This window comes from Cervus canadensis, chromosome 1, assembly GCF_019320065.1.
Source record: "Cervus canadensis isolate Bull #8, Minnesota chromosome 1, ASM1932006v1, whole genome shotgun sequence".
Classification (NCBI taxonomy): domain Eukaryota; kingdom Metazoa; phylum Chordata; class Mammalia; order Artiodactyla; family Cervidae; genus Cervus; species Cervus canadensis.
In genome coordinates this window covers 108,180,509-108,207,871 of record NC_057386.1, presented here as the reverse complement: position 1 = coordinate 108,207,871, position 27,363 = coordinate 108,180,509, and the positions used below count along the sequence as shown (strand labels likewise).

Here is a 27,363-nt window from a genome sequence, read left to right as displayed (position 1 = left end):
GCCCCTGCAGTGGAGGTGCCTAGTCCTAACCCCTGGGACACCAGGGGAATCCCCAAGATGCCATTTAAACGGCCCTGCCCCGTTAGAGGTCACTCGGAGTTAGAAACGAGGGGTGTCCCCGTTCTAAGAGTGAAAAGTGAAAGCCGCTCAGTGGTGTCCGACTCTGTGCGCCCCCATAGACTGCGGCCCACCAGGCCCCTCTGTCCTTGGGGTTCTCCAGGCAGGAAGACGCGTGGGCTGCTGCACAGTCGCCTGTTTCAAGGCGGGGCTTGGTGAAGGCCGTCCGGCGGTCTCTGCCCAGACCACCGGGAGTCGCGCTTCTGCCTCGGAAGGGGCCCAGGGCTCTGAAGTTGAGCTACCAGGGCTAAAAGAGAAGGTCCCACATTTAAGGCTCCTTTAAATACAGAGAAGACTCAGGTTAAGACACGGAGACGGATTTGGGGCCTGCAGGCAGGGAGCGCTTTCCTTCCTGCTTGAGGCTGGGGTGCCCCCCTCAGCGGGCCCCCCACCCCCAGGACACACCGCCTGGTGTGGCTTGCGGCTTCCCGGGCGCCGTGAGCTGAGAGAGTCCGAGAGAGCAGGAGGCGTGGAGAGCCCGGGCCCAAGCGGGGGGCCGGTGGGGGTTCTCCCCCTCCTGGACCACCCCCGCCCAAACCCTTCCGGCCCTGTTAGTTCTTCTCAAACCGACCGAGTCCTGGTCCGAAAGGTATAAATGCTTGCCAGTCCAGTCACTGCTTCCTTTTGAGACCCGGCTAGGGGCCCTGAGAGGGTCAAGGAAAGCCTCCCGCCCCCGCCGACACTCAGGGACCCGGTCTGTCCCGCTGGCTCCGGGCTCATCTGCACTTGCAGGTGGGGACACACACCTCCTATGCTGTGTGTGGTGCTTCCTATATTGAGACTTGAGTTGTATTCGACAGTGATTTTGAGGAAGATGCATATTCACAGTATCTATAGTCCTTCCCATGTTGTAGCTCCCCATGGATGTTCGACTCTTGGCGACCCCATGACCGCAGCACTCCAGGCTCCCCACCCATCACCAACTCCCAGAGCTTGCTCAAACCCATGTCCATCGAGTCGGTGATGCCATCCAGCCATCTCATCCTCTGTCGTCCCCTTCTCCTCCTGCCCTCAATCCCTCCCAGCATCAGGGTCTTTTCCAATGAGTCAACTCTTCGCATGAGGTGGCCAAAGTATTGGAGTTTCAGCTTCAGCATCAGTCCTTCCAATGAACACCCAGGACTGATCTCCTTTAGGATGGACTGGTTGGATCTCCTTGCAGTCCAAGGGACTCGCAGGAGTCTTCTCCAACACCACAGTTCAAAAGCATCAATTCTTCGGTGCTCAGCTTTCTTTATGGATGTAGGGCTGTATTTTTGCCCCTCAGAATTGTGTGCAAGGTGTTTCGGGTCTTGAATCTGCTCACAGATCCTTTGTTGTTACAGTGCTGGGTGCCGGCCTGCTTTCACTCACAAGGCTTCTCTTCCGGCCGTGTGGAGCTGGCTGGGGCCCCTGGGAGCGCTGAATGACAGTGTAGAGGCTCCCGGTTTAGTCCCCATACTTTCCAACTTGTAACACTGTGAGTGATGTTTACCAAGAGTGGTTTTGGTTCTTTCTTTGGTACATGCCTCGAAACAGCTCTTTACAATCTTAGTTTGTATGGAATGTTTCTTAAATTGTGAATGGATATTAAATTTTTCCAAACTTTTTTTTTTTTTGGCATCCATTGAGATAAATAGAACAACTGGTGGTAAATTCTAATGTTAAATCATCTTGCACTCTTGTGATAAAGTCACCTTAATTGTAGAGTCCTGTAACATAGGGCTGGACCCCGTTTGGTCAATATTACATAGGATGTTTGCATCTTGGTTTCTTTGAAGAAACTTAGTGAATTCCATTCTTGTTTTTCTTTTTTGGCTGTGCCGCAGGACTTGCGGGGTCTGTTCCCCAACCACAGATTGAACCTGAGCCCCGGCAGTGAAAGTGCTGACCCCCCAGGCAGGGGTTTGGGGTCAGGTTAAGTCACATGAAACGGTGGGAAGGTGCTTCCTCTTTGTCTTCCCTGAAAGCAGTCTCACCAGGTTGGAAGGAGTCCTCTCTGGAGGTGCAGTTGGCTTCTCCAGGGAAGTTCTTTGCTATCAGTGTGTGTATTGGAGGAGGAGAATTTTTACCAGTGACTTGATTTCTTTTGTGTGGACAGGATTATTCAGCTTTTCTATTTCTTCTTGAGTCATATTTTTAAACTTTTTTCCAGGAATTATTCTGTGTGGTTCACATCTTCAACTACGTTGACTTAAACTGACCGCAGCACCTGTTCCCTGTGAGTCTTGCCCACAGAAGACGCCGCCCATGTGCGTCTCCGGCAGCTGGCTGAGCTCACAGCAGCGCCTCCGCCTTGTTGATCCTCCACAGGGGATCCATGTTCCCTTGTCTCTTTCCTTAGTTTTCTTCCCTATTTCTTTCCTTATGTTTTCTTGGGGTTGTTTTCCTGTCACTTCTCAACGTTTTTAAAGATGGGTGTTTAGCTCATTGATCCCACCTGTCTTCTAACATCCGTCCTGTAAGAGTCTGCGTCCCCTTTAAGTTCTGATAATTATTTTATTGTTTGAAAGTGAGAGTCACCCAGTCCTGTCCGACTCTGCGACCCCATGGACTATACGGTCCATGGAATTCTCCAGGCCAGAACACTGGAGTGGGTAGCCTTTCCATTCTACAGGGGTCAAACCCAGGTCTCCCACATTGCAGGTGGATTCTTCACCAGCTGAGCCACAAGAGAAGCCTAAGAATACTGCATTGCAGGTGGATTCTTTACCAACTAAGCTATCAGGGAAGCCCATTTTATTGTTCAAAATATTTTCTGATTTCCATTATTCTTAGACACATGGGTATATAGAAGCATATTTCCTAAATTCTAAGCACATGAGAACTTTTCTACATTTCATTACTGACTTCTAGTCTGTGTTTTGGTCTGAGAACATGCTGAGTCCAGCCCTCGGTGTGTTGAGATGCGCTGTTAGTCACGTTCTCTGAATGTCTGCGTGCAGTAAGTGAGCTGGGGTCTCTGGTCCTCAGACGGTTTCCTGCATGTGTTTTAGTTCCAGTCTCTTCATCAAAATGAAATATATCTGCCCTCACTTGTATTGCTCTGTCAGTTAGTGGAAAGTGCAGAAGAATATATATTGTATACTTATATACTATGTAATTATATGTAGTATACTAAAATATATAAACCATTATGTACACTATGTTTATATACTACAATCACTAGTCCTATTTTGATTATAAATCTATCTCAAAGTTTTTCCAATTTTAGACTTACACATTTTGAAACTGTTATGAAATAACAAGATTTACACTTGCTACTTATCTCCCTGCTATTTCATTTAATGAAGTTTTTCCATTAAATGTTGTTATTTAAGGGAAATATGAACATATTTAATAGTTTTTTATTTTAATACCTCTTTCTATCCATTTAGTTGGTTTCTGTTTTATAAATTAGTTCACTTGTGTCAATTTTTAGATTCCACCTATAAGTGGTATCTCACATTTGTCTTTCTAACTTTGCTTAATGTGATGATGGCTAGGTCAGTCCACGCCGCTGCCACTGGCACTATCATGAAAGGCGTGTGCGTGTATACATGTATGTCTGTGTGTGTGTATACATGTATGTATGTGTGTATGTACACACAGACACCCCCCCACATCGTCGTCACCCACTCCCTGTCAGAGGACACTCAGCTGCTTCCATTCTTGGCTGTTGTTAACAGCGCTGATGTGAACGCTGGGCTGCATGTATCCTTTTGAATTAGTTTTCTCCGGATACACGCCCAGCAGTGGGATTGCTAGGGTATATGGTCACCGTATTTTTAGTGTTTTTCGGGAAACCTCCACACTGTCCTCCACAGTGGCTGCACCAGTCCGCATCCCCAGCAGCAGTCGGGCTCCCTCCTCCCCACCTCGTCTCCAGCCTTAGTTATTTGTGGTCTTTGCTGGTGGCCATTCCGACAGGTGTGAGGCGCTATCGCTGTGGTTCTGATTCGCATCTCTCTACTGTAACGTCTTTCCGTGAATCGCGCACATCAGCAAGTAACTGTGACCACAGGTCTGTGCGGCTGCCGTCCAGGCTCCAGCTTTCCCTTCTTGTTCTTGCTGTGCCTTAATTTAAGGTGTGTGTCTTGTAAGCAGCATTGAGATAAAGTTTGTTTTCTGTGTAGTCTGAAACCTTTGACTCAACATGAGTCCCTTACGTCCCACCTGCGCGCTGAAGTGTCTGGGTCTCCATCTCCCTTGGTTAGGCTTCCTGCTCTTCCCCGGCACGTTCCCTCCTTCCTCACCTCCCTGCACACGTTTGGAAGTGACACACCTGCTCTTCTTGTTCGTACACACGTTTCATCAGAAATTACATCTGCCCTTCATTTACCAGAATGTACCTTTAATCCATACACGTAGCTTCTTCTTGGACACCGCTCCGACCGTGCCGCCGCCTTGTTCTCTTGCGCACCTGTCCCGAGCAAATCTCAGCGCTCCGGGAGGCGGTGCTCTCCGCCCTCCTGCGCACGTAGCCTCTTCTTCACTCAGCACCCTGCCTTCATGGGGAGTCTGGAGTTGGGACCTGAGTGGGTTCCTTGGTTCTTTCATTTCTGTCTGAAGCACATCCTTGAATCTCCTCCAGTGACACTTTGCTGAAGTCAAGGTGCTCGTCTGCAAACGTCAGGTCCCGAGGTCGGGGCAGCATTCCCACTGCTGAGTCCCGGGAGAATAAGGTTGCCCTTCAGGGCCTTAGGGGTGCCGCCCCACCACCTCCGCCTTCTGCTGATGGACTTGGGAAGTTGCTCTGTTGAAAGCTGACCTTCCCTTCCCTTCTGGAGGCTTCTCAGACGTCCCTGCGTTTGTTCGGTGTTCTGCAGCCTCACTGTTATGCGACATGCTGTGGCTTTCTTTTCACTTACCTCCTCGGGTCTGTTGGAGATCAGCCTGCACTGTGTCCTTGAGTTCTGGCAGCTCCGCGTCTCCGCTTGCGTCTCCTTCCGGGGTCCTCAGACAGCCTGCGCTTTTGGTGTCAGATCCAGCGTCACCGCCAAGTCCAGCGGCATGCAGACCATTCCCCACGTTCTCCTCTGGGAGCTGCCCAGTTCTGGTTTGCGTCTGGGCCTGGCCCCCCGAGCGCACTGCTGTATGTGGTGTCGTCCTTTCCACAGGCCGCTCTCTTGTCTTCCTGGCACGTTTGTTGGAAAGGCTCTGTCCTTTCCACGTGGAACAGTCTTGGCCCCCTTGTTGAAAATCATGTGACTGTGCGTGTGAGGGTGTGTTTCTGGATCGATAGGTAATTTCCTAGAGACCAGTACGGGACCCACCACACATGCATAGGCATCGTGATGCTTGGAGCCACTGAGTTCCATTACTCGGGGCAGGATGGGCCCAGCGCTCCTGGCGTCTCTCAGATGGGAACTTTGTTGGCTGCTGTCTCTTCCACGTGTCCTGAAGCCAGAGGACAGAAGACGTATTTGAGCTACTGTTTTCTCAAATTATTTGTGTGTGAAAGTAGTTCACCGGCCACTCCCAACTAAATGGAGAGTGGTTGAGCCATGGTCGGGTATTAACCTTCTTTTATGTACAATTACTAGTAAAGAATTAGATCTCTAACGTCTAGGACTGCACTTTCCCTGTCTCTACGACAGGCGTCCTGAGCCAGGCGCGTCCTGTTGTGGCTCTTTCTCTCTGTGACCCTCTGCTGTGTGTTGACAGGTGGTGGCGTTTCTCTCACCCCAGCGGTGTGGACGGAGCCACACACCCTCCGAACAACAACGGCTCTGGCGTGCGTGTCCCAGTGTTTGTTCTGCTGGAGAGCCCAGCAGAGCTGCAGCTCCTCCCGCGCCGGCCCTGAGCTGAGCCAGGAGTGCCCCGCGATGGTGAAGATGACCAAGTCCAAAACTTTCCAAGCGTATCTGCCCAACTGCCACCGAACCTACAGCTGTGTCCACTGCAGGGCCCACCTGGCCAATCACGACGAGCTGATCTCCAAGGCAAGTGTCTGCTCGCGAGATCAGGGGCCACAGAGGAGAGGAGCATGGACCCTCCCGGGTGTGCCGGCCTTGACTGCCTGCAGCCCGTGGGCGGCGCTGTGGGAAGTCGTGTGTGTGTGCGGCTGAGTCGTGGTCTTGGCTGTGACGCTGTCCCATGGCGGGTCCAGGGGGCTGGTTGCTGGGTTTGCACACACACCCTCCACCTGTGCAAACTGAGGCCTGGGCCACAGGCCGCTTGGCTTCCAGGGCCAGGAGCTCATTCCTGGGTGATAGGCAAGAACCAGAAGGTTCTGACCCATTTGCATTCCGGGTTATTTTTGAGGTCTGTCCGCCCACTGCGTCCCTTGAGCCTTGTACCTGGGTGACAAGTCCCCGTCTAGTGTCCCCGCCAGCTCCTCTTGAGACGCACAGATGCCCTGTTCTGCTTCCTTGGTCATCCTGGAACGAGTGACCGTGCTCCGAGCTTTCCTCCCAGAAAGGGGCCGCAGCTTTCTTGTAGTTCTCATGGAAAGGCACGGAAACCACCCCGTGCCCCCACCCCCCGCCCCGTCTACTGGAGGCTGGCATGTGCTGTCCTGGGCACAGGCTCACGGGCGCTCTGCCCGGCGGCCCCTCCACTCTCCCCCAGGGCAGGGCTCCCATCACTCAGCTCTGACGGCGAGCGGCCCTCTGACACCTCTTCCTTCTCTGCAGTCCTTTCAGGGAAGTCAGGGACGAGCCTACCTCTTCAACTCAGTGTGAGTACCGTGCCGCTGGGGCCGCCCAGGGCTGGGGCAGCATCGGTTCTTCTTGGAGGCCTGGGGGTGCCCCCAGCTGGGGTCTATCTTCATTTCCCTGGAGACAGCAAACTCTGGGTGCCTCCTCACCCCTGCGGCATCCTGGGTTCTCAGGGGGGAAGCCAGAAACTGTGCCTTATATTCCGAGGGGCAAGGGACAGCTGGGGAGTCAGGGAGGCACCCCTGGGTCCCGGAAGCAGCCGGCGGGTGGAAAAGCAGGCCTGGCCCTGCGAGGGTGCCAGCTCCTGCCCCCCGCAGGGTGAACGTGGGCTGCGGCCCCGCAGAGGAGCGCGTCCTGCTCACCGGCCTGCATGCCGTGGCCGACATCTACTGCGAGAACTGCAAGACCACGCTTGGGTGGAAATACGTGAGTCACCATGGAGACAGCGGGCCAAAAACAGGACGGGTGCTGACCATCAAGGAGGGTCCACGGGCCGGGGGGCGGGGAGGCTGCGCCCACCGCACGGGTGACCACTGGCCGGGCGCGGGCAGAGGCCTGTGGTCATGCTCACAGCTGACCCGTCTGGCATGCTTGGCCCCCACCCCAGGACCCACCTGGGCCCATCGTGGGGGGCAGGGGGGTGTGAAGAAGACAGGCTCCCTGCACCAGCGCGCCCCGCCCCACCCCGGCTTCTCCCCACCACTTGTGACCCCGAGCCCCAGGAACGAGGCTCGTGCTGACCGTCCCTCTGAACCGCCCCGCCGGTCCACGCACAGCTGTTGCCGTAGCTCCCACCCCGACGCCCGGTCCCCACACAGCGGCCCCGCCTTGGCCCCAGACAGCACCACACAGGCCACGTCCCCGAGACATGACCCCACTCTTCCTTTCTTCGCCGTGTGTAGAAAGAAGTTTAAAAACCAAACGGATTCTATTCTGAAACCTCTCTCTCTCTCCAAGGAGCACGCCTTTGAAAGCAGTCAGAAGTATAAAGAAGGAAAATTTATCATCGAGCTCGCTCACATGATCAAAGACAATGGCTGGGAGTAAAGTGGACTTCCTGTTCCCCCTTGAATGTGACTGAGACGGTTGTCAAGGAGCTGAGGCGCGTCCGAGGGCGGGTGACCCCCCCGGCCAGCCCCCTGGGTGAGGCAGCCCCCGCAAGCTGTGTCCTCTTCATGCACATGGTTGTTTCTGAAATGTTCCAATGACCTGTTTCTAATTTCTCAAGATCCAGAGAAAGACAACCGACTGATGACTTGTCCATCTAGTCCATACATTTTGTAATCAATGCTTTTGAGGTAGAGTTTGGCTGTGTTCTGTTGTTTTGATGGAACCAGACTGAGTCCCCATGGACCCCAAGGCGGCCTCTCTGGAGAGCCAGCCCTGCTCGTCTGGAGTGAAGGGAGGGGACCACTTCTCACTGACTCTCGGACCCGCCGCGTGGTGGTTCTGCGTGCAGGCCGCCCAGGGCAGTGCTCTGCCAGGAACCTCCCTGACGGCCGTGCGTCTCTGCACCCAGGGTGCTTTTTAGCCTTGTTCAAAAGCAAAGGGCACCACTGGATAACACTTTAGATGACCTAGAAATAGAGAAACGTGTCTGATGGAGCACCCTGTTTGTTTAAGTCAGTAGCTTCCTTATCTAGAAGGCGAGTGAGCGAGTGGTCAGCAGACATGACCCCGGGCCCATGCACAGGCCCTGAGTGGCTGGCCCGCAGAGTTCAAGCTGATCACACTGGGCCGAAGGAAAGCAGACTTCCTTTTCTACTGTGATGTACTTGCAGAAAAAGAATTATTTTTCCTATATTTGAAAGAGGCCAGAACAGGATAAACTTCCAAATTAAGATCTGCCACTGTTTTCACGTTTTCCACAGAAAGTTCCAGTTGCAAGACAGGTGTAAACTCGTTGCTCGGGGGCCCCAGCCCGCCCTGGTTCTGCTCGAGTTCCCACGCGTTAGGCCTTTGCAGGGCTGGGCTGCGTGTAGCTTCTGGCCAGTCTGCAGAGTGGAGGCCAAAGGCCCTCTGGCCAGTGAGCCCAGCCTGAGACGCCCGGGATCCCGGCCCCACCATCTCATGGCCACAAACTGGAGACTGGGGGGCTCTCCCCTGAGCCTGGAGCCCCGGCTGCTGCTCCAGGCTCAGGGGAGCTTCCTGTGGGCACCCTTTGACCCACAGCCTGGACCATGGGGAGCCCTAGGCTCCCCCACCCAGGGTGCTGGGTCGTCCACAAGGGTGCCCAGCAGGCCGCCTCCTGGCAGAGCCCCGGGGCCTGGTGCTTGGAGCCCCTTGGGAAGGTCCAGCGGGCACCCACCCTGAGGGCTGAGTCCGAATCCCTGAGAGCCAGCCTGAGCCGGCAGCTGGGCGCTCCTCCAGCAGATGCTTCTGGACGCCGAGGAGCCACCTGCAGTTCCCGTGTCCACTGCACTCACATGTGGAGCGTGTGTTCTGGGCTGTCTCTGGGGGTGCGGCAGCCTTCCTCCCCATGGCGCGGGATGGCTTCGAAGCTGATACCAGCCAAGGCTCTCAGCCACTTTCCTTGTGGGTCTTCTGCAAAACCCGAGCTCCTTTTGAAACCAAACGAACTGACCGTGAGCAGCTTCAAGGACCAACGCTCCTGAGGCCACAGCCAGACGTGCGGGTCAAGTGCTGGGACGCTCCCCTTTAAGTTCCTACATGGCTATCACCCCACGACTTTTATTTAAATTATTTAAGATATTTTTTCCTTGGGAAGAGTGGGAGGTGACGCCAGGATTATAAATGCGTTTAAGTCCACTACGTAGTGTTCTCTGCACGTTTCCTTTAGAAATGGGGTTTAGCTCTGGCTGTTTTTTAAGTATATATATATATATATAGTATTTTTATACCTTAACGCTTACTCTTGATGGCATCTGTCAGCTATTAGGAGGGATCAGAAATGGGAATTGTTTCAAAAGTCCTTTACCTGATGCCCTCACCAGGGACTTACACAATCTGAATGTTTTTTGACATCTAGAGAAGTACAATTTCAGCTCCAAAATGACTTAGAGACGTAAACCATCCCTCATCAGAGGCCCTGGGCAGGCCTGTCCCCTCTGTGGAGCTGTGGGTCTGCAGCCTGGGGTGGCTGGCCTTCCGTCAGGGCAGGTGGGCCCGGCTGCTGGACAGATGGACAGAAGGCCAGGCCAGCCCAAAGGCACGCTCCCCAAGCAGGACTGCCCATGTCTGGCCCTCCATGCTCTGTCTGCGTGAGCTTCCAAAATAAAGCTTCCAACGTTTGCTGCCTCCTGGTCAGTAGTATCGACGATCTGGCCAGGTAGCAAGGGGCCCAGGCTGGCAGCCTCCAGAGCTGCTGTGGGCGGGTGCCCCCGCTCCAGGAGCCTCAGGCGAGCGCCTCACATACCTCCTCCCCATGACCCCGGCTCCCAGGGACGGAGCCGCTCAGCGGTTCCCAGGCAAGTCAGCGCTGGTGCTGGGTCCTGAGGACTGAGGGACGGCGGCCTGGCCGCAGGCATGGGGTAGGACGGCCCCTGTGGAGCCCAGGCCCTGGAGCAGTCCCGGCGGGCCTCAAGCGGGGGAAGGGCCACCGTGCGTGTGGAGCTGTGGGCCCAGGCCCAGCAGCAGAGACGGGGCGGAGCTACAGGACCTTCTGGAAGCGAGAGCCGGCTGTACTCGCTGTGGGGAGGTTTTGGGTGAGGAGAGACCGGACAGAAGTGGGCATGGAGCCCAGCAGGGGGGTCAGCCGTGCTGACCTGGGGGCTCAGTGCTGAGAGCGGGCGAGGACTGCAGGGAGGCTGTGGGCCTCCCAGTGTGAGCGGATGTGGTCCTGGGAGGCAGCTGTCCTGAGCGTCTGTGGTGCTTCTGGAAGCCGAGGGGCGTGTCCAGGGGGAGGGCCGCAGGGAGGCGGCGTGGGAAGGACGGGCCCTGTGGCTCCTCAGCGGGGAGAGGACCCCCCCCAAGCCGGGCACTGGTCAGTGCGAGCACAAGGCCGGGTCCCCAGGGAAGGGCCCCCAAGTGGACCGGCCACCCTGAGGTGACAGGCAGGGGGGGCGGGGGTCAGAGACAGCCCTTCCTCTCTGAAGTCTGAGATGTGGAGACAGGGCTGGGCCAGGCCATCCACCCACGGAGGGAGCCAGGAAAGGACTCGGGCAGCAGCCAGAGCTTTATTGAAGGGCGGACGGTCGACTCTGCGCACCCAGCCCCGAGTCCCTACCGGCTCCAGCACAGTGGCCGGCTGCTACCACGAGCTGAAGTCCCCGAAGCCACGGCTGGGCTTCTTCTTGGCCACGGGCACGGCTGCACTGCTGGATGGCTCCTCCTCTGCCACCCGCTTCCTGGGGGCACAGCGGACACGAGCTGCCGTGTGCACGCGGGCCCCCAGCGAGGAGCCCCCGCACGTCCCAGGGCCGCACCTCCCAGCTCCCTCCCAGCTGACTGCAGTCCCGGAGCCTCCGTCTGACCCCCACCGACCGGCTCCGACCCCGGGACGCGGGGCGTGGGCACTAGGGGCACTCACGTGACTGCCGGGCTGATGTACTTGCCCACGCCCTGGCGGTACGCCTGGGGGCCCTGGCTCCCCTGGGGGGGCTGGCTGCTCTTGGCCGTGCTCTCGGGGGCCGCCGCCTCCAGCTGTGTCTTCCTGCGCTCCTCGGCGATCTGTGGGGGCCGGGTGGAGGCGGGTTTGAGCGCTGGGTCAGGCGGGGCTCCTGGGACAGAACCAGGCCAGCTGCGGGCACAGCCGTCCCCCCAGCCCCTCCTCACCTGAGCGTCGGCCTCTTCATAGGGGTCCACGAACACGACGGTGGAGTCAATGCAGATCTCCTCCTGGTGGGGGAGGTGGGCGTGAGCAGGCCCCCACCCACCCGCCACCCACCCGCCACCCACCCAGCTCCGAGCCCGAGGGGAGGACCTCTGCTCTGGGGCACAGACCTTAGGGCGGTCAGTTTTGGGGTCACTCTCCACGTTCTCCATGGCCGTCAGCGTGTCAAAGCCCCCAACAACCCTGCAGCAGAGCAACGGGGCGCCTGAGAACGTGAGGGGCGCGGGCAGCCCTGCGGGCCGGGGCAGACTGCGAGCAGGCCCAGCCGGCTGTCAGCACAGGCTGGCAGGCCCCGTCCACACATACAGTGTCTGCAGAGGACTCGGCACTGAGGGTGAACGCCGAGCCCTGGACGAGAGGTGGAGAGACCGGCCGTGGCCCAGCGCTGAGCTTCCTTCGGGACTGCGAAGGGAGGGCCTGCCAGGGGCAGGTCTCGGGTCCAAGGGTCACCCCCGCCACCCGCGCACAGACTGGACAAGGGGGCACAGGCCCAGCGGGGGGGCTGCCTCCCCACACACACAGACCCTGCCCGGCGCCTCCCCCCCTCATAGACCCTGCCCAGCACCTCACCGCCCAAAGATGGTGTGCTTCTTGTCCAAGTAAGCGCAGGAGCGGAAAGTGATGAAGCTGGGGAAGGACAGGGTGGTCAGCGAGAGCCCACACCTCCCCACCCGACTGCCTCAGCCCCCCAGGCCAAGCTCCCACGTGGGACGGTGCACCAACAAGTCTCAGCTAAGACAGACACACAGACATGGCAGAGAGGCTGACCCCCCAGGGCTGTACCCACAGCCTGCAGGAGGAAAACACATGACCCCAGTGACAGACGTCCCAGAACACGCAAACTCTGAAACCTCGCCTGGAAAAGCAGGCCCGAGAGCCAGATCAGGTGACGACACCGCTCACCCGGCCCCGCACAGCCCAGCCTGGAGGGACCCGAGTCTACCCGCCCCACGAGCTGAGAACATGAGCGTCCACAAAGCTTTGACTCTCTCAGATAAGGGTCCAGATATATGCCACTCAGCAACTGCGCTCCCCACCACCTAGATGGATGTAGTAGTATTCTCTACATGAGCGACCACCACCCCAGCATGAGGGAAGAAAAGCTTCACTTCCAATCTATCACAAACTACAAGACCCTCCAGGAGCAGCCGTCTGCAGGAAGGCAGGGCACCCATGAGCAGGAACCATGAAGTCACGTTAAAAAGGCAGAAAACAAAACAAAAAAAAAAAGGCAGAAAACACCCTCGGAAAGCCAAGGCACGTCCCCACACGGAAGCTCTCACACTGCCTGATCCTCTAAAACACACGTCACACAACTCTGACTGGACTGACGTCCACGTCGGAGGATAAGCAACCCAGCAGAGAGGAGACAGCGCAGGGACCACGCCCGGGGACGCACTGCAGGCCCCGTGCACGCTGGCGCAGGAGGGCGGCCCGCAGCCGCTCCTCGTGGTCAGTGGGCAGTGCCTCTTCTGTGGGACGCTCCCCAGGGGCCCCGCTGGGGGAGGTACAGAGAAAAGCCCTGGGAACAAGTCACCCGGGTCTGGACAGGGCCCGTCCTGCTCCACGGGTGCCTGAGACTGCCAGGGACCAAGAAGCCACGCCAGGCCGACAGGCACCCTCACGGTTGGGCAGCGGCAAGGCCCCGTCCACCCACGGAGGGGCGGCTCCCAGACGCTGGGACCACACACGCGCTGCACCCCCACAGCCTCCCAGACACGCATGGAGGCACGCCGGGACCCCGTGCGAGACAGGCTCCAGAGCAGCCCCAGGCACACACCTGCCACCTTCCCCTGGACTGGAACGTCTGGAAAAAGTGTCTAGAATATAGCCAAGCAGTTCAGCATTTTTAAAACTCCTCCTTCACAAGGACTGCGGTGGGGAAGCAGCGGGTAAGGCCGTGGTGCAAGCCTCCTGCAGCAGCCCCAGGCGCACCCCCCCCTCCCCCGCCTCCTGCTAGCAATGTCAGCCTTCAGCAGGCAACGCCCCGAGTGCGGGGCGGCCCCCTGGCTTGACGGACGCAGGTGGGCACGACCTTCAGGGCGAAGCCAGCAGGGAGCCCGCCCCCATCAACTCACAACTGAGACTTGTTGGTGTTGGGCCCCGAGTTGGCCATGCTGAGCACGCCGCGGCCCGTGTGTGAGAGGTTGGGCCGGAACTCATCTCTGAAGGGCTTCCCCCAGCACGACTCCCCACCTGGAAGAGGAGAGGCCGGGGCAGCAGGACAACCGCGACCCAGGCAGCCCAGAAACCTCGCCACCCCAGGGCCCCCACCCCTAGATGCCCATGGACCTCCAGCCCCAGGGCCTCAGAAAACTCCACGAGGGAGGGCGGGCCGGCCCAAGCAGCCAGCAGGCTGGGAGGGCTTTGGAGGAGCAGCCCCTGGGGCAGAACTCGACCCCCACCGCTGGGCCCCCAGGTCTGTTCCCCGGGGGGATGGGCGCCTGGAGGCCCGAGCAGGCCACGCCACCGTTCAGGACGAGGGAACAGGAACTGGAGGCCATAGGCCATGGCTCTGGGGGCCCCCACGCCCCTCCCCGCACGGCCCATGGTGCAGCCAGCGGTACTCGGGGCACGCGCTCCCGGGGTCCTGTGCTCCTGGGGCCCCAGCGTCAGCACCCACCTGTGCCGGTGCCCGTCGGGTCACCTCCCTGGATCTGTAGGAAGAGCACGCCAGTGAGGAGCCCCACTCTGAGCCCCCACCTGCCTGCCTGCACCCCCAGCTGCTGCTGGAGACAATGGGGTCTCCTGGGTCTCCCCCACAAGCTCCATGTGGCCAGCTGGGCTGGGGCCCAAGAAGACCCCCAGGGACCAGGGGGTCACCCACTGAAGGGTCAGCACCCCCCATGGGGAGGACCCCGCACACGGGTGCGGGGCAGCCAACTCACCACAAAGTTGCGGATGGACCGGTGGAAAATGGTGCCGTTGTAATACTGCTTCTTGCAAAGCTTGATGAAGTTCTCGCAGGTTTTTGGGGTCTGAAATAAACCAAGGGCTCCGGTAAGGCACACGGCGGCCTCGATGGTGGGAAGGGCTCCCGGGGCCCACAGCCAGGCCCTGGGCTGGTGGAGGCCGCGCGGAGCTGCGGGGGCACCCACACACCAGGTCGCAGTGCAGCTCCAGGTTGAGGTCGCCCAGGCTGGTGTGCAGACGCACGTAGCCCTTCTTCTTCACAAACCGGTAGCGCAGCTCGTCCTCGTCGATGGCCGCTACGAGGAGACGCCTGAGCTGCCCGCCTGCCCCGGGTCAGGGGCCCGGGGGGAGGGCGGGCACCGGGGGCCAACAAGGGGAGGGGAGGAGGGGCTGGGGGACGGTGGGCCCTGACCAGCCAAGGCCAGCAGAGGAGGGCGCTGGGGCCTAGGTGGGGCAGCCCCCCTAGCGAGCCTCCAGACAGACGCTGCCCTCCCAGACACAAGCCCACTTTCGAAAGGGCACATCCCCACCTGACTGCTGGCGAGCTGCCGGCAAGCCCACAGAGCCGAGGCGGGTGGGGGGGACGCCCATGCCTGGCCACCACAGACAGGGTGTGGGGCCAGTTGCTACCTGCTTCATGCGTGGTCTCGGGAACCATGGCAGTGGACGTGAAGGAGGCGCTGACCCTCCCAGTGGAGTAGTGGGCCTGCGGGGAAACCATACCGGTGGTCAGTGCGGGGGCTGCCCCTCTGCCCCGGGCCTGCCCATCGCCTCCCTCCACCACCCCTGGGCGCTGGGGGGCCTCCTGGGCAGACAGTACGCCCAGCCCATGCCGGCCTCTCCCACAGGGCCCAGGGAGAGCCGCGGCCCTCAGCTTCAACTGTGCTGAAGGCCTGGCTGCCAAGCCTCGTGTTAAGTGAGACCTGGAAAAGCACGTGAGGCAGAGTGTGGGCGCCCCTGGGGTTCAGAGCACCAGGCACTTGTTTCTTCCTATCAGAAGAAGATGCATCAGAATACTAGGAGCCGCAGTGTTGCAGGAAATCATGAACAACACACCCTCATCTTTAGCACACCTGGCTTCCTGGACAACCGCTTACAGGGGTCTCCCAGCCCCAGGACCCCAGGCCCTGCCTGGCAAGGGCGGGGCCGCTGAGGGCCCGACAGGCCAGGGCACGAGTCACAGCGCCCTCACGGCCAACTGGGGCCCTGGGGCCAACCACAAGGCTGGGGGCGGGACGTGCAGTTGAGGCCTGGGAGGCAGGCCCCCTGGGACCACCCGTCCCCCCGGGCAGCTTGGCACCCCTGGGTCACTCTGGCTCCGGGTGGCCAGCTCCACAGGGCCATGCCTGCCCACACCCCAGGCTGCTGTGTGGCGAGGAACCACGGAAGCTGCCGGCAGCCCCCCACCCAGCACCACACTCCAGGGAGTGCCGCCAGGGCAGGGAAGTGGGCCCCCTACTCACGGCGTTCAGCTTGTCCACCTTCGCCTTCTCGGGGACCCTCATGGTGGCCGCCAGCACCTCGTCCCCTTTGAACTCCTTGTAGAGCTCCTGCAGCGTCTCTCGTGTCTCCGTGTTCGTGTTTTTCAAATAGTACGACGGGTCCTGCTTGGCCTTCTCTTCATCTAGAAGACGGCACGGTGGTCCTAAGGCCCAGCTAAGACCCAGTGCCGTCCCCAGACACTGTGAGGGGACGGGGGCCAGAGCCACTGAAAGCCCAGCCAGGCCTGAGGCCAGGGCGACCGGTATCTCTGTCCGTCACAGCCTCCGGGTTACAAAAGCCCCGGGGAAGCCCATGGTGGGAGCAGGGGCGAGGCCACCGCCCCGGCCCAAACCCAGGGTCACAGCCCCATGTCACGCTCCCCACCCTCCAGGGCCCGCCTGCCCTCCGGCGGCCCAGGCCAGCCCTGCGGTGAGAAAAGGACCATCTCTGAGGGGCGCGGAGAGGGTGACCCAGGAGAGGAAGCAGCCTTGTGGGGCCTGCAGCCACGTCCTGGCCCCCACACACCCAGGCCCCGGGGCCCTGATGAGCCGGCAGAGGACGGTGGCACGGCAGCTCACGACATCCAAGGCCCATGCAGGCGGGCTGGGACCCCCGGACTCTGGCGAGGGGTGGGGAGCATCCCCCAGGAGCCTGGCTCTGCCACCCCAAGCCCCTCGCCCCTGGGCAGCTGGGCTGTACGTACCTGGGTCGATTATCTTCATGTTGTTCTTAACGTGGAAGAAGTTGGAGACATTGAACTTGTCCAAGTTGGTGGGATCCTACGGCACAGAGAACACGTGTGGCAGTGAGCCCGGCACGTCCTGGGCCACGCAGCTGCCGGGCAGGCAGCGGCCGCGGCCGGCAGGGCCCAGGCTTGGGGAGAGGTCGGGGGTGGGCAGGGTCAGCAGGGGCGGGCGGGGCTGGGGCCGCAGCTGCACGCCTTCTCCCTGCTCACAGCCAACCAGCGCCCCCAGCTGTCAGCACAGGACTCAGGGTGTCTACCTCCACCCTCCCACCACCGGCCGTCCCCTGCAGTCAGCTGCCAGGCGGACCCCACGGTCTGCCCGGGGCCAGAGAGCCCACCCCGGGGGAGGGCCGTGCACTGGCCTCAGATCATAATCGGAAGAGCTACAGGAGGACCCAGGCCCCCCAATTTTCTGCAGCAGTGACTCTCGTGAGCCCACTCGGGCTCTCGGGGCATGCTCCAGCCCACCCCGCGTCCTGAGCACCTGCCCCGGCCCTCAGGCTTGAAACAGGGCAGCCTCGACTTGGAGGCGCTCCAGGCGCAAAGATGAGTCAGGGGTGGCCCCCGCAGGGAGCCGGAAGCCCCAGACTGCAGCGGCGGCCTGTGCAGAGGCCCAGGGTGACACACGGCCGGGAGGGGCTCTGCTGGGCCACGCAGGCAGGGAGCTAGCAGGGCACAGCGGGGCGGGGACCCCCACCTGCAGGGTGATGATGTCCTGTCGGCAGAAGGGCTCGTCGGTCAGCAGGTCTCGGAAGTTCTTGGCCTTGATGTTCAGCTGCTCCACCGCCTACGGCCAGGAGGAAGGCCGCGGTCACGGTGCCTCCCCGCACTCCGCAGCTCAGAGACCACCCGGGAGGGGGAAAGGGCAAAGGAGGGGACCAGAGTGTGCCGCAGGAAGCCCACCCCTACGCTCCCAGGGCAGGGCCTGGAGCTGGGCTCCCTCCAGGGTCTCTGCGGTCCTGCGGGGCCCGGGAACGAGGACCCACTCAGCAGACAGAGCTGCCTGGTCCAGGCCTGGAGGCCACAGGCAGGCCGCCATCCCTTGGGTGCATTGGTGGCTCGTAGCTCGTGACCTCCAGGGGCCAGGCCCCCCGCCAGTGTCCCCATCAGGGCTTGTGACGACCCACCTCGTGGGCGTAGACGTTGCCGGTGGTCCTGATGGCCACGATGTGGCTGCTGTTGGTGAACACGGTGAAGAGCACCGGGCAGTGGTACTTCCCTGGGGAGAGGGCGGGCGGGGTTAGAGAGGGGGCGGGGTTAGAGGGCGGGGGCGGGGTTAGAGAGGATGAGGCGGGGTTAGAGGGGGCGGGGTTAGAGGGGGCGGGGTTAGAGGGGGCGGGGTTAGAGAGGATGAGGCGGGGTTAGAGAGGGGGCGGGGATAGAGAGGGGGTTAGAGAGAGGGCGGGGGGGGGTTAGAGAGAGGGCGGGGGTGCGGGGTTAGAGAGAGGGCGGGGGCGGTTAGAGAGAGGGCGGGGGTGCGGGGTTAGAGAGAGGGCGGGCGGGGGGGGGCGGTTGCGGGTCAGGTCGGAGTGGAGGTGTGGGGTCAGAGAGGAAGCAGAAACCCCGAGGGGCTGCCCATGCCCCTCTGAGGGCGGGAACTCCGCCCCCTGCGGGACCGCCCCCGGCAGCCTCAGCCCCAGCCCCAGCGCCAGCCTCCGCCTCAGGGACCAGCCTGTCTCGCCACCCGCCTGCTGCCCCTTGGACCTGTCAGCCCCACACACCCCACAGCAGTCCCTCTCTCAGACCCCGCCCCATGCCCACACCTCCTGCGCCCCTCCCTGCCCCGCTGCACCCCACCCACCCACCAGGGCAGCCGGGGAGCCCGTGCAAGCCAATCCCCACAAGGACACTGCAGCAAGGGGGACACGTAGAGATGAGAGACCTGGAGCTGTATGAACTCTAAGAACCCTGACCTCAAAACTGCAAAAGGTAATTACAAGAGCATTCTGGAAACTGGACCAACACCAAAGAACTCATACTTTCTAGGTGTGACGAGGGTGGTCTCGTTTCTTAAGTCCTCAGCTTTCAGAGACACACTCAAACGCTTAAGCGTGAACCGGCACGAAGGCACTGACTCCGCGGGGCAGGAGCACAGATAAACTCAGACGGCCGGAGCAAAGCCGGGGCTGGAGACGGGCGGCACACCAACTCCACCCTCTCGACCCTAAAATCATCAACTAAGACGCAAGGCCGAGGGCGCTCTCTAGATCAACGGTAGTAAAAATGTAAAAAGGCATCGTTGAGGGGGACTTTCTGGGGGTCCAGTGGCTAAGATTCCGTGCTCCCAATGCAAGTTCAATCCCTGGTCCGGGAACTAGATGCCACATGCTACAACTAAGACATGGCACAGCCAAATAATTAAAAAAAAAAACAAGTTGTGTCAGATCTTTCTTGCTCGAATCTCTGAGCCCTCCTATGACTGTCCAGAGCCTGAGACACTGCTGCGCTCCCCACCTCAGCTGACCGCAGACCACAGCCCCTGCCCCTGCTCCGCTCACACCGTGCAAGTTAACAGTGGACCCCGCGCCGGCAGGGCCTGTCACAGCAGGGCCTCTGCCTGGACCGCTCTCCCCACAGGGCCCCCTCACGCCCACCTGTCCGCAGACTCCCTCTCACACCCTGTCAGCCAGCCCCGAGCCCCTCTCCCTCAGCCCACTTCACCTCTGACCCCAGGACGGGCCACGTCTGACCAAGCACAGTGACCTCATTTCCAAAGCCCCCTCCCTCTCATCTCAGGAGAGGCCTGGCCCGTCCTATCTGCATGTGGCGGGTAGCCACTCAGTGAATGCTTGTGAAGGAGCCGCTCCTGGAGCGGGGAGCTCCCCGGCACCCAGACTGTCCAGGCCACCGAGGCCGGCTGGCTCCTCACTGCCGTCTGCACCTGCTGGGGGCTGGCCAGCCTCCACGCATTCCCCTGGAACCCACCCGCCAGCAAGCTCTAACTCCGCCCTCCACCAGGGCACCTGCACGCGCCCAGGCCCATAATGAACTGAGAACGAGGTCAGTGCCCATGGAGGTTGCCTCAACACACAGGTGTCCGGCCAGCAAGAACAGTGGAGGGCGCACAGGGGTGCAGAGCAGGATCCCGGGACTGGGCCGGGGCGTGCGACCAATGCTGAGCTGAGCAGAAAGAGCCCAAGAGCCCCCGCCGCCACACCCAGCTACCCACCTAGGCCGCAGCCTCAGCAGCTCCGTCTCCAGTGACACCTGGACCAAAGCCACGGCTGGGCAGGGCCTGTGCCCCCGGGGGCCCAGCTCAGCCCACACCGCCCAAGTGCCCTGCAGTGGCTCATCCCCATTCCCAGCTTTAAACTACCTGGGCCTCTAGGAAGACAGCACATTTTTGAGAAATTGAAAGCAAGCATCTGGCTTGCTCAGAAGGGAACAAGAACTTGGTGAGAGGTGGGGCCGCAGGTCCCTCAGGCCACTCCTCGAGCCGGCTGGAAAGGATCACTCACCTTCATTGTTCTTCGCAAAGTTCAACTTGATCAGGGACCTCCCATCCAATTTCTGGAAGAAGCGGAATTAATAAAAATAAACAAGCAACTAGTGTGAAGAGGTGCCGAGGCCACCAGGCCGGTGCAGCAGGCAGCAGCTCACTCGGGCTTAACTGCCGCCTGGTCTCCTACCCAGAACAAGGCCAAGGCCCCCTCCGGCCCGCGAGGCCGCAGCTGTGACCCGGCCCACCCGCCCCACCCCGCCCGTCCCCGGGTCTCCGCGGCACTGGCGCTGCTCCCTGATACCCCCAGGTTCCCGTCCTCCTCCGGGGCCACACCCCGGCCTCTGGTCCTGCTCTGCTACAGAGCCAGCCCCGCACTGCAGCGCTAACACCCCCCTGCGAGTGAACTGCAGACGTGCCGTGAGGGAACGGAGAGCAGCACCGGGCCCAGGCCGGTGACAGGTGGGCAGGGCTGCAGCGGGGGGGGACCGATCCCACGTTCTCCACCGCACGGCATGCACGGCACGTCAGCAGCGGGGAGCTGGCTTCCACAGAGCCCGTAAAGAGCACTGCCCAAAGGGATGGGACGCCCAGCGCTTCCGAGGGTCTGGGACCCGAATCCCCTTCACACCCACCAGCAGGATCCTGGAATGCTTCGACTCCTCCAGGGCAACGTGCCAGGAGCTACCAGGCCGAAAACGCAGCCCCAGGGCCGGCAGGCTGGGGGCCACTGCACATGCGCCCGGCCAGCGCTGGTAACAGCAGAGGATGCCAAAGCCACCACAGGAAGGTGCCACCGTGATCCACACACGGGCACGTGGGGGGCACACTGCACGAAGGACAGATGTGGGGAAGGAAGGGGCCCCACGCGCGCACGCGTGTGCGTGTGACACGAGAGTGCTCACCGACCTCACCGAAGCTCCCGCACAGCCACCTACCTCTCCGTTGCTGGGGTTGGTCCCGTACTTCTTAAGCCAAGGAACGATGTTCCTGAAGGAAGAGACGAAGTGTGTCAGCGTCAGACAGCAGCGGGCCAGAGCTGGGGGCTGGGATGGGGGGCGGCTGCCCGGGGGGCTGGGGAGCTGCTCCGCCTTCACTCTCCACCTCATCACAGGAACGAGGGTGTTTCTGGCTACACAGGCGTCAGTGGCCGCTTTTACTGCAGTTGTGCACAAACGTGGATAAACAACACTAATGGGAAGACCTACACACGTTGCTACAACTCTACAGGGGGGTACTGGGCCAGCCTCAAAAACCATACTTCCAGAAAGTTCTGAATGACAAGGACAAAAAGCTCTCGCTGTAACTGTGAAAAATGGATCCGGAACCACCCTCTCAGTGTGACCTCTACCAGGTTCCCACAAACACCTCCCAGGCAAAGAGGGGCCCAGACTGACAGCGCTGGTCCCAGGCGCTGAGATTACAGCCCATCTTCCCTTCACTCTGAACTGCTTTCCACGTTTTCTGAAACAAGACTGAGCCACGAGGAAACGACAGAAGCCTGCTTCCACTGGAACACAGACGGAGCACGACAAAGGCAGGCACCTTGACTACGGCTCTGCCTTCGTGACGTGAGAGCTACACAGCTCGCCAACGTTCCAGCAGCTAGGGGGTGTGAATCAGAACGCTGGGGGCCCCCGGCAGAGGTCAGAGCAGTGCTGCCCCTCCCGCCCCGAGAGGCCCACCCAGGGCTCTGGAGGCCGCGGGACGGCAGCGTGGCCCTGCCCGCAGCCCACACCCTCCCACAGCCCTGTCCCAGGTGGGTGCCAGCCATCTCACCACATCCGTCAGCTTAGAAGTCAGGGGGAAACTCACAGCAAGTCAAAGACGACGCCTTCGGGGGTGCACACCGGGTAGGCGAAGGGCTGCAGAGAGAGACTGAGGGACGAGAGTCACCCCGGGCGCCGCCCTCTCCCGACCCAGAGACGCTGGCGGGGCGGCCGCGGCCGGGGGCCCGCCCCTCCCGGCTGCGCGGCGGGCACCGCTCCTGCAGACGACGCAGGCCAGGTCTGACGCCCGGGAAGCTCTGATGCAGGGAGGTGGGGGTCGCCCAGTGAAGGGTCTGCTCAGGAGAAGCGGCGCCCGGGTGGAGGTGGCCGGGCCCAGGGTTTCCATCAGGAGCCCTCGAGGGCCCTTCTGCCCCGGCTCGTTTGTGCCTCTGTCTCCCATGTGTCAGGCAGGAGGGGGTCAGGCCCCGGGACCTGGACTGCCCAGCAGCACCGGCCTCGCCTCCCCGGACGCCGCCCCCAGGAGCCGCCCTCTGTGGCCCACCGCTCTCCTCCAGCCCCAGGTGCCGCTTGGGACTGACCACAGCAGGAGCCAACGCCGAGGCGGGCTCCCAACAGCAAGAGCGTGAACACACACCTTCCTCCAAGGGGCCTCAAGGGCACGTCCTCCCCCAGAATGCCAGGAGTTACAGAATGGGCAAGACACAGCGCCTCGGGCAGGCTCCGGGCACCAAAGACCTCTATAAAACCGCTCACAAGGCCACACTCCCGGGAGGCGCGTGACAAGGCTGCTGGTGGCGGACAGAGCCGCGGCCGCCCACGCCGGGGCCTCACCTGCTCCCTCGGCAAGTGAGACGGGTTAGGCCCTCACTCCACGGGGGCCCTCCAGGAGCCCCCTGGCCGTCCCTGCCCCCTCACTGCCCCGTGCCATCTGGTTGACCAGCCTCACTGTGGTGCTAGGGTCACCAGGAGAGTTTGGCCAGCTCTCAAGGCTCACCCTGACCTGACTCAGAACCTGGTCGGGGGGCGGTGTGGGGTGGTGGGGTGGTATGCTGGGCAGACACACGTGTGCAGGACAGAGCTGACCACAGTTCAAACTTGGGGAAACTCAGGCCCAAGGGGCCCACCAGACCTGCCCACTCCCCCAAGCCCAACGAGGGAAGAGGCCTTTGACCGGCTCTGCAGCAGTGTCCCCCCCGGCCCCCAGTGACCCCCGCAGTGAAAGGGGGCAGGGGGGCCCACGTAGCACGAATATTGCTGCTGCTGCTGCTACTAAGACTCAGGACCAAAAGGAAAGCGAGACAGCCCAGAGCTCAGAGCCAAACCACTTCCTGGATGGGACACCTGGGCCAGGGAGCTCAGCCCTCCCAGCACGGATCCTCTGGGCTGTGTGGGTGGCCTGAGGACAGAGGACACCCGCTTTGGGAGGTGAGCACCAGGCCAAAGACAAGGCCCTGGTCAAAAGCCACCCGGCTCTTTCCACTGCTGGGTCCGGAAGAGCCGAGTGGGGGACACACAGAAGCCACCCCGGCATCTCTGGGGATCAGATTCACTGTCACAAAGGGGAGTACTCCAGAGTACTCGCGTGAGAGAGCGGAAGCTCTCCCAGCTCTTACCTGCAGTGGTCGAAAGGCAGACGACGAAAATTTGTTTGTGGGACATCTGTGTGAGATGAAAGCAAAGGTTGGGAAAAATAATTATTCTGTAAAGAATTTCACAAATGTGCTCCAACAAGTCGACTACATTTTAAGAAAAAGTGCATGCTGGGACTTCCATGATGGTGCAGCAGCTAAGACTCCATGTTCCCAACGCAGGGGGGACCGGCATTCCAACCCTGGTCGGGAAACTAGATCCCACGTTCCACAGCTAAGACCCAGCACAGCCAAGTAAATAAGTAAATTTTAAACAAATACATAAACAAATAAAAACTAAAACTGCATGTAAGTCACAAGAACAAAACATAACAGCATGTGGTTACAGTCAATAACATCCTAGTAACTGTGTGTGGTGACAGATGGTTACTAGACCTATTTTGGGTTTTCCTTTGCAAAGTACAGAAACATCAGATTACTGTGTTGTACACCTGGAAGAAATAGAGTGTTGTAGCTCCACTATACTTTAATAAGAACAGTAAACCCTGCTTAAAAAAAAAAAAGAAAAAAAAAGAAAATGTTGACGTAAATTACATAGTGCAAAAATTGCTGTGGCCTAAAACAGACAGAGCCAAAACATGGGGTACACCAAGAAAGAGCTTAGGGAAAAAGCACAGACCACGGGTGGGAGCCTCCCGCAGCACAACCCCAGCTAACCCTTGGCTGTGGGCCCCTCCTGGCTCTGCCTTCCCAGTAGGCCAGGCCGGCAGCAAGGGGGAGGGTGCTCTTCTGACTGCAGCCATGACAGCTTCGGGTACTGTCATTCTTTGTATTACTAACTGGATAGACAAGACATTATTTTAACCTATGTTTAAAAAAAATCACCAAAAAAACAAAAATCACCGAAATTAAAAAAAAAAAAAAAAGCACTTCCCTTGTAGTTCAGTGGTTAAGAATCCACCTGCCAATGCAGGAGACACAGGTTCGATCCCTAGTCTGGGAAGATCTGACATGCCGCGGGGCTACTAAACCCATGCACCACAACTCCTGAGCCCCAGCCCCACAGTGAGAGGAGCCCCCACTCACAGCAGCTAGAGAAAGCCCACTCGCAGCAACAGACCCATCACAGCCAAGGGGAAACCACCACCAAGATTAAACATCTCCAATATTTAGTGTGCCTCCTCTTCTGTGAGCTGCATCCTCAGCCCATCTGTCCACTATAGTTTCCATCTTCTTGTTGTTCACTTTCACAGGCTCGCTCTACAGGGAAGACACCATCCTTTAACTACACCCACAGACTCAAAGGGAGCAGAAGGGTCTCACGTCTTACCTGGTTTCTTGCCACCATAGAAGTGAGTGTATTCAGCACAGGTGATGTACCTGGAGAGAGAGAGAGAACCTTACTACTTCCCCTTTCATAAAGAAGACAGAGTCTCTGGAAATAAACCAATGACCGAGTCACTTCGCTCATTTGGCAAATACTTATTAAACACCTACTACGTGTCAGACACATTGTGATAAACAGAATACAGATACGGGCGATACACAAACCCATAAGCAAACCCAAACGGTCCTCCTGTGCAGATGAGCTCAATTTAACAGTAGGGTTAACGGTGAGAAGTGGCTGGCAACATGAAGACCTGGGGGGAGAGCTTTCCAGGTAGAGGGACCTCGCATGCCCGGGGGTGGGGGCTGCTGAGGAAGGAGACTTGGGGGGTGGGTGCATCACCAGGGTCCCCGCGGGCTGTGGGAAGACTCTGGATTGGCTTCAGGCAGGATGGAGGCGCTGCGGGGTTCTGACAGGGCCCTGAGTCCTCAAAGCGTCACTCTGGCTGCACTGTGCAGAGGCTCAGGCAGGAGGCAGCAGAAACCTATCAAAGAGCGACTGCAAAAGTCCAAGACGGAGCCGGCAGAAACTCCACCCGAGCGGATGGGTGGACCAGCCAGACGCGGTCAGCTCCTGGACGTGCCAGCAGGACTTACTGAGGGACAAGAGCCAGAGGGAAACTCCCAGGCTTCTGACCCCATCGAAGGAGCCAGGGTGCGACCACTGAGAGGGGAAAACAGGGGAAGAGCAGGTTCTAGTGCTGACAGTGAACGAGTTCCTCTTTGCTTTTCGATGCAGGGGGTGCAGGTTCCATGCCTGCTGGAGGAGCTAAGATCCTGTATGCCTTGCCGCCAAAAAGCAAAACATAAATCAGAAGCAATACTGGTACAAATTCAACAAAAATGCTAAAAAAAAAAAAAAGTCCCTTCCATGAGCAAAAAAAGTTCCTTTCACAGCGGGGCTCACTCACTGAACTCCACATCCACAAGCCCATTGGAGCTTCCGGGGCGGTGTTGTAAGCCAGGCTGGAGCCATCACCCGAGGAATGTAAAACAGATAGGAAACGCAGGGAGGAGACCTAGGAGGTCCGCGAAGGCGAGGACCCAGCAGACGGAACCCAGAGAGCGCCCCCTCTGAAGAAACCCGAAAACAGTGGTGTCCCAGACACCGAGGAAGGGCTTCAGAGGGAGAGAGGTGGTCGGGCGCGCCCTACGAAGCAAGGACGGAGAGCTGACCCCCGGATGGAGCCCCACCGGAGTTAAGGGATCCCAACAGGAGCAATGTGGGCAGACCCTGACTGAAGTGGGGTCAAAGGGAAGGCAGAAAATTGCAGGCCGACACAGATCTTCCTCATCTCGTCAGCCAGTTCAGTTGCTCAGTCGTGTCTGCCTCTTTGCGACCCCATGGACTACAGCATGCACCAGGCCTCCCTGTCCATCACCAGCTCCTGGAGTTTACTCAAACTCATGTCCACTGAGTCGGTGATGCCATCCCACCATCTCATCCTCTGTCATCCCCTTCTCCTGCCTCCAATCTTTCCCAGCATCAGGGTCTTTTCCAATGAGTCAGTTCTTCCCATCAGGTGGCCAAAGTATTGAAGCTTCAGCTTCAGTATCAGTCCTTCCAATGAATATTCAGAACTGATTTCCTTTAGGATGGACTGGTTGGATCTCCTTGCAGTCCAAGGGACTCTCAAGAGTCTTCTCCAACACCAGTTCAAAAGCATCCATTCTTCGGAACTCAGCTTTCTTTATAGTCCTACTCTCACATCCATACATTACTGGAAAAACCATCGGAGAAGACTCTTGGAAAACACTCTTGAGAGTCCCTTGGACAGCTAGGAGATCCGATCAGTCCATCCTAAAGGAAAGTAGCCCTGAATAGCGTCTCACTGTTAAGAAAATCAAAGAAACTCGACGGCAGCTGGGGGGCCCAAGTGGGTTTAATTGGAAGATGCTGGAGCTCGGGAGCGCATCGGGGGGCGGGGGACGAGACCGCGCCCGAGGAGACCCGCCAGGTAAGAGGTGGTGAGCCTGAGAAGCCGAGCGGACTGGACCCCAGAGACCCGCGCCTGAGGGGGGCGCCCCGCGGGGACGGCGGAGGTTTCCGGCGAAGCGGCGTCGAAGGGGCGGAAACCCGGAGACCCGCGCCTGAGGGGGGCGCCCCGCGGAGGACCGCGGAAGTTTCCGGCGAAGCGGCGTCGAAGGGGCGGAGAGAAAGGGAGCCCGGAGACCAGAGCCCGATGGGGGCGCCCTGCGGAGAACCGCGGAGGTTTCCGGCGCAGCGGCGTCGAAGGGGCGGAGAGGACGGGGCCCCGGAGACCCGCAGACCCGCGCCTGAGGGGGCGCCCCGCGGAGGACCGCGGAGGCTTCCGGGGAAGCAGCGTCTAGAGGAGCTCGGGGGCGGGGCGCGGGGCGGGCAAGCCCGCTCCCGGCGGCGGCGGCGGCTCAACTCACATCTTGTCCTTCTGGTGCTGTCGCTTCCCCATGGCGACGGCAGGGTCAGCTAGTGCAGAAAACGGGTGAAAAAATACACCTCAGACCGCGGCGTCTCGGCCGAACTCCGTAACTACTTCCGGGTCCCGCTGACCCGCCCCGGAAGCGAGCGCT

The 27,363-nt window shown here is 59.8% G+C and overlaps 2 protein-coding genes across 5 annotated transcripts in view; one reads left to right on the top strand and one right to left on the bottom strand.

Annotated features, from left to right (window-relative positions):
• Positions 1 to 9,988, top strand: part of YPEL1 (yippee like 1) — a 12,883-nt gene extending 2,895 nt beyond the window's left edge. For both annotated transcript variants that reach the window (XM_043490316.1, XM_043490324.1), the window contains exons 2-5: positions 5,743 to 6,020; positions 6,714 to 6,757; positions 7,055 to 7,163; positions 7,695 to 9,988. In XM_043490316.1, the coding sequence (XP_043346251.1) occupies positions 5,904 to 6,020; positions 6,714 to 6,757; positions 7,055 to 7,163; positions 7,695 to 7,784 (360 nt within the window). In that variant the 5' untranslated portion in view covers positions 5,743 to 5,903 and the 3' untranslated portion in view covers positions 7,785 to 9,988. The remainder of the gene's footprint in view (positions 1 to 5,742; positions 6,021 to 6,713; positions 6,758 to 7,054; positions 7,164 to 7,694) is intronic.
• PPIL2 (peptidylprolyl isomerase like 2) lies at positions 9,165 to 27,363 on the bottom strand. 3 transcript variants are annotated; one of them, XM_043490294.1, is made up of 21 exons: positions 27,211 to 27,363; positions 24,758 to 24,807; positions 23,452 to 23,497; positions 21,924 to 21,986; positions 21,047 to 21,098; positions 20,128 to 20,179; positions 17,797 to 17,888; positions 17,367 to 17,456; positions 16,628 to 16,703; positions 15,906 to 16,066; positions 15,073 to 15,148; positions 14,632 to 14,738; positions 14,418 to 14,507; positions 14,153 to 14,186; positions 13,608 to 13,725; positions 12,100 to 12,156; positions 11,640 to 11,712; positions 11,472 to 11,534; positions 11,227 to 11,366; positions 10,924 to 11,044; positions 9,165 to 9,298 (listed from the first exon to the last, which is right to left on the bottom strand). In XM_043490294.1, the coding sequence occupies exons 1-20, from the start codon at positions 27,240 to 27,242 to the stop codon at positions 10,948 to 10,950; spliced, it is 1,569 nt and encodes a 522-aa protein (XP_043346229.1). In that variant the 5' UTR covers positions 27,243 to 27,363; the 3' UTR covers positions 9,165 to 9,298; positions 10,924 to 10,947. The 3 variants fall into 3 exon arrangements, with proteins under 3 accessions (XP_043346229.1, XP_043346220.1, XP_043346238.1); XM_043490285.1 differs by lacking the exon at positions 9,165 to 9,298 and having other exon boundaries at positions 10,855 to 11,044; XM_043490303.1 differs by lacking the exons at positions 9,165 to 9,298; positions 23,452 to 23,497; positions 24,758 to 24,807; positions 27,211 to 27,363 and having other exon boundaries at positions 10,855 to 11,044; positions 21,888 to 21,942.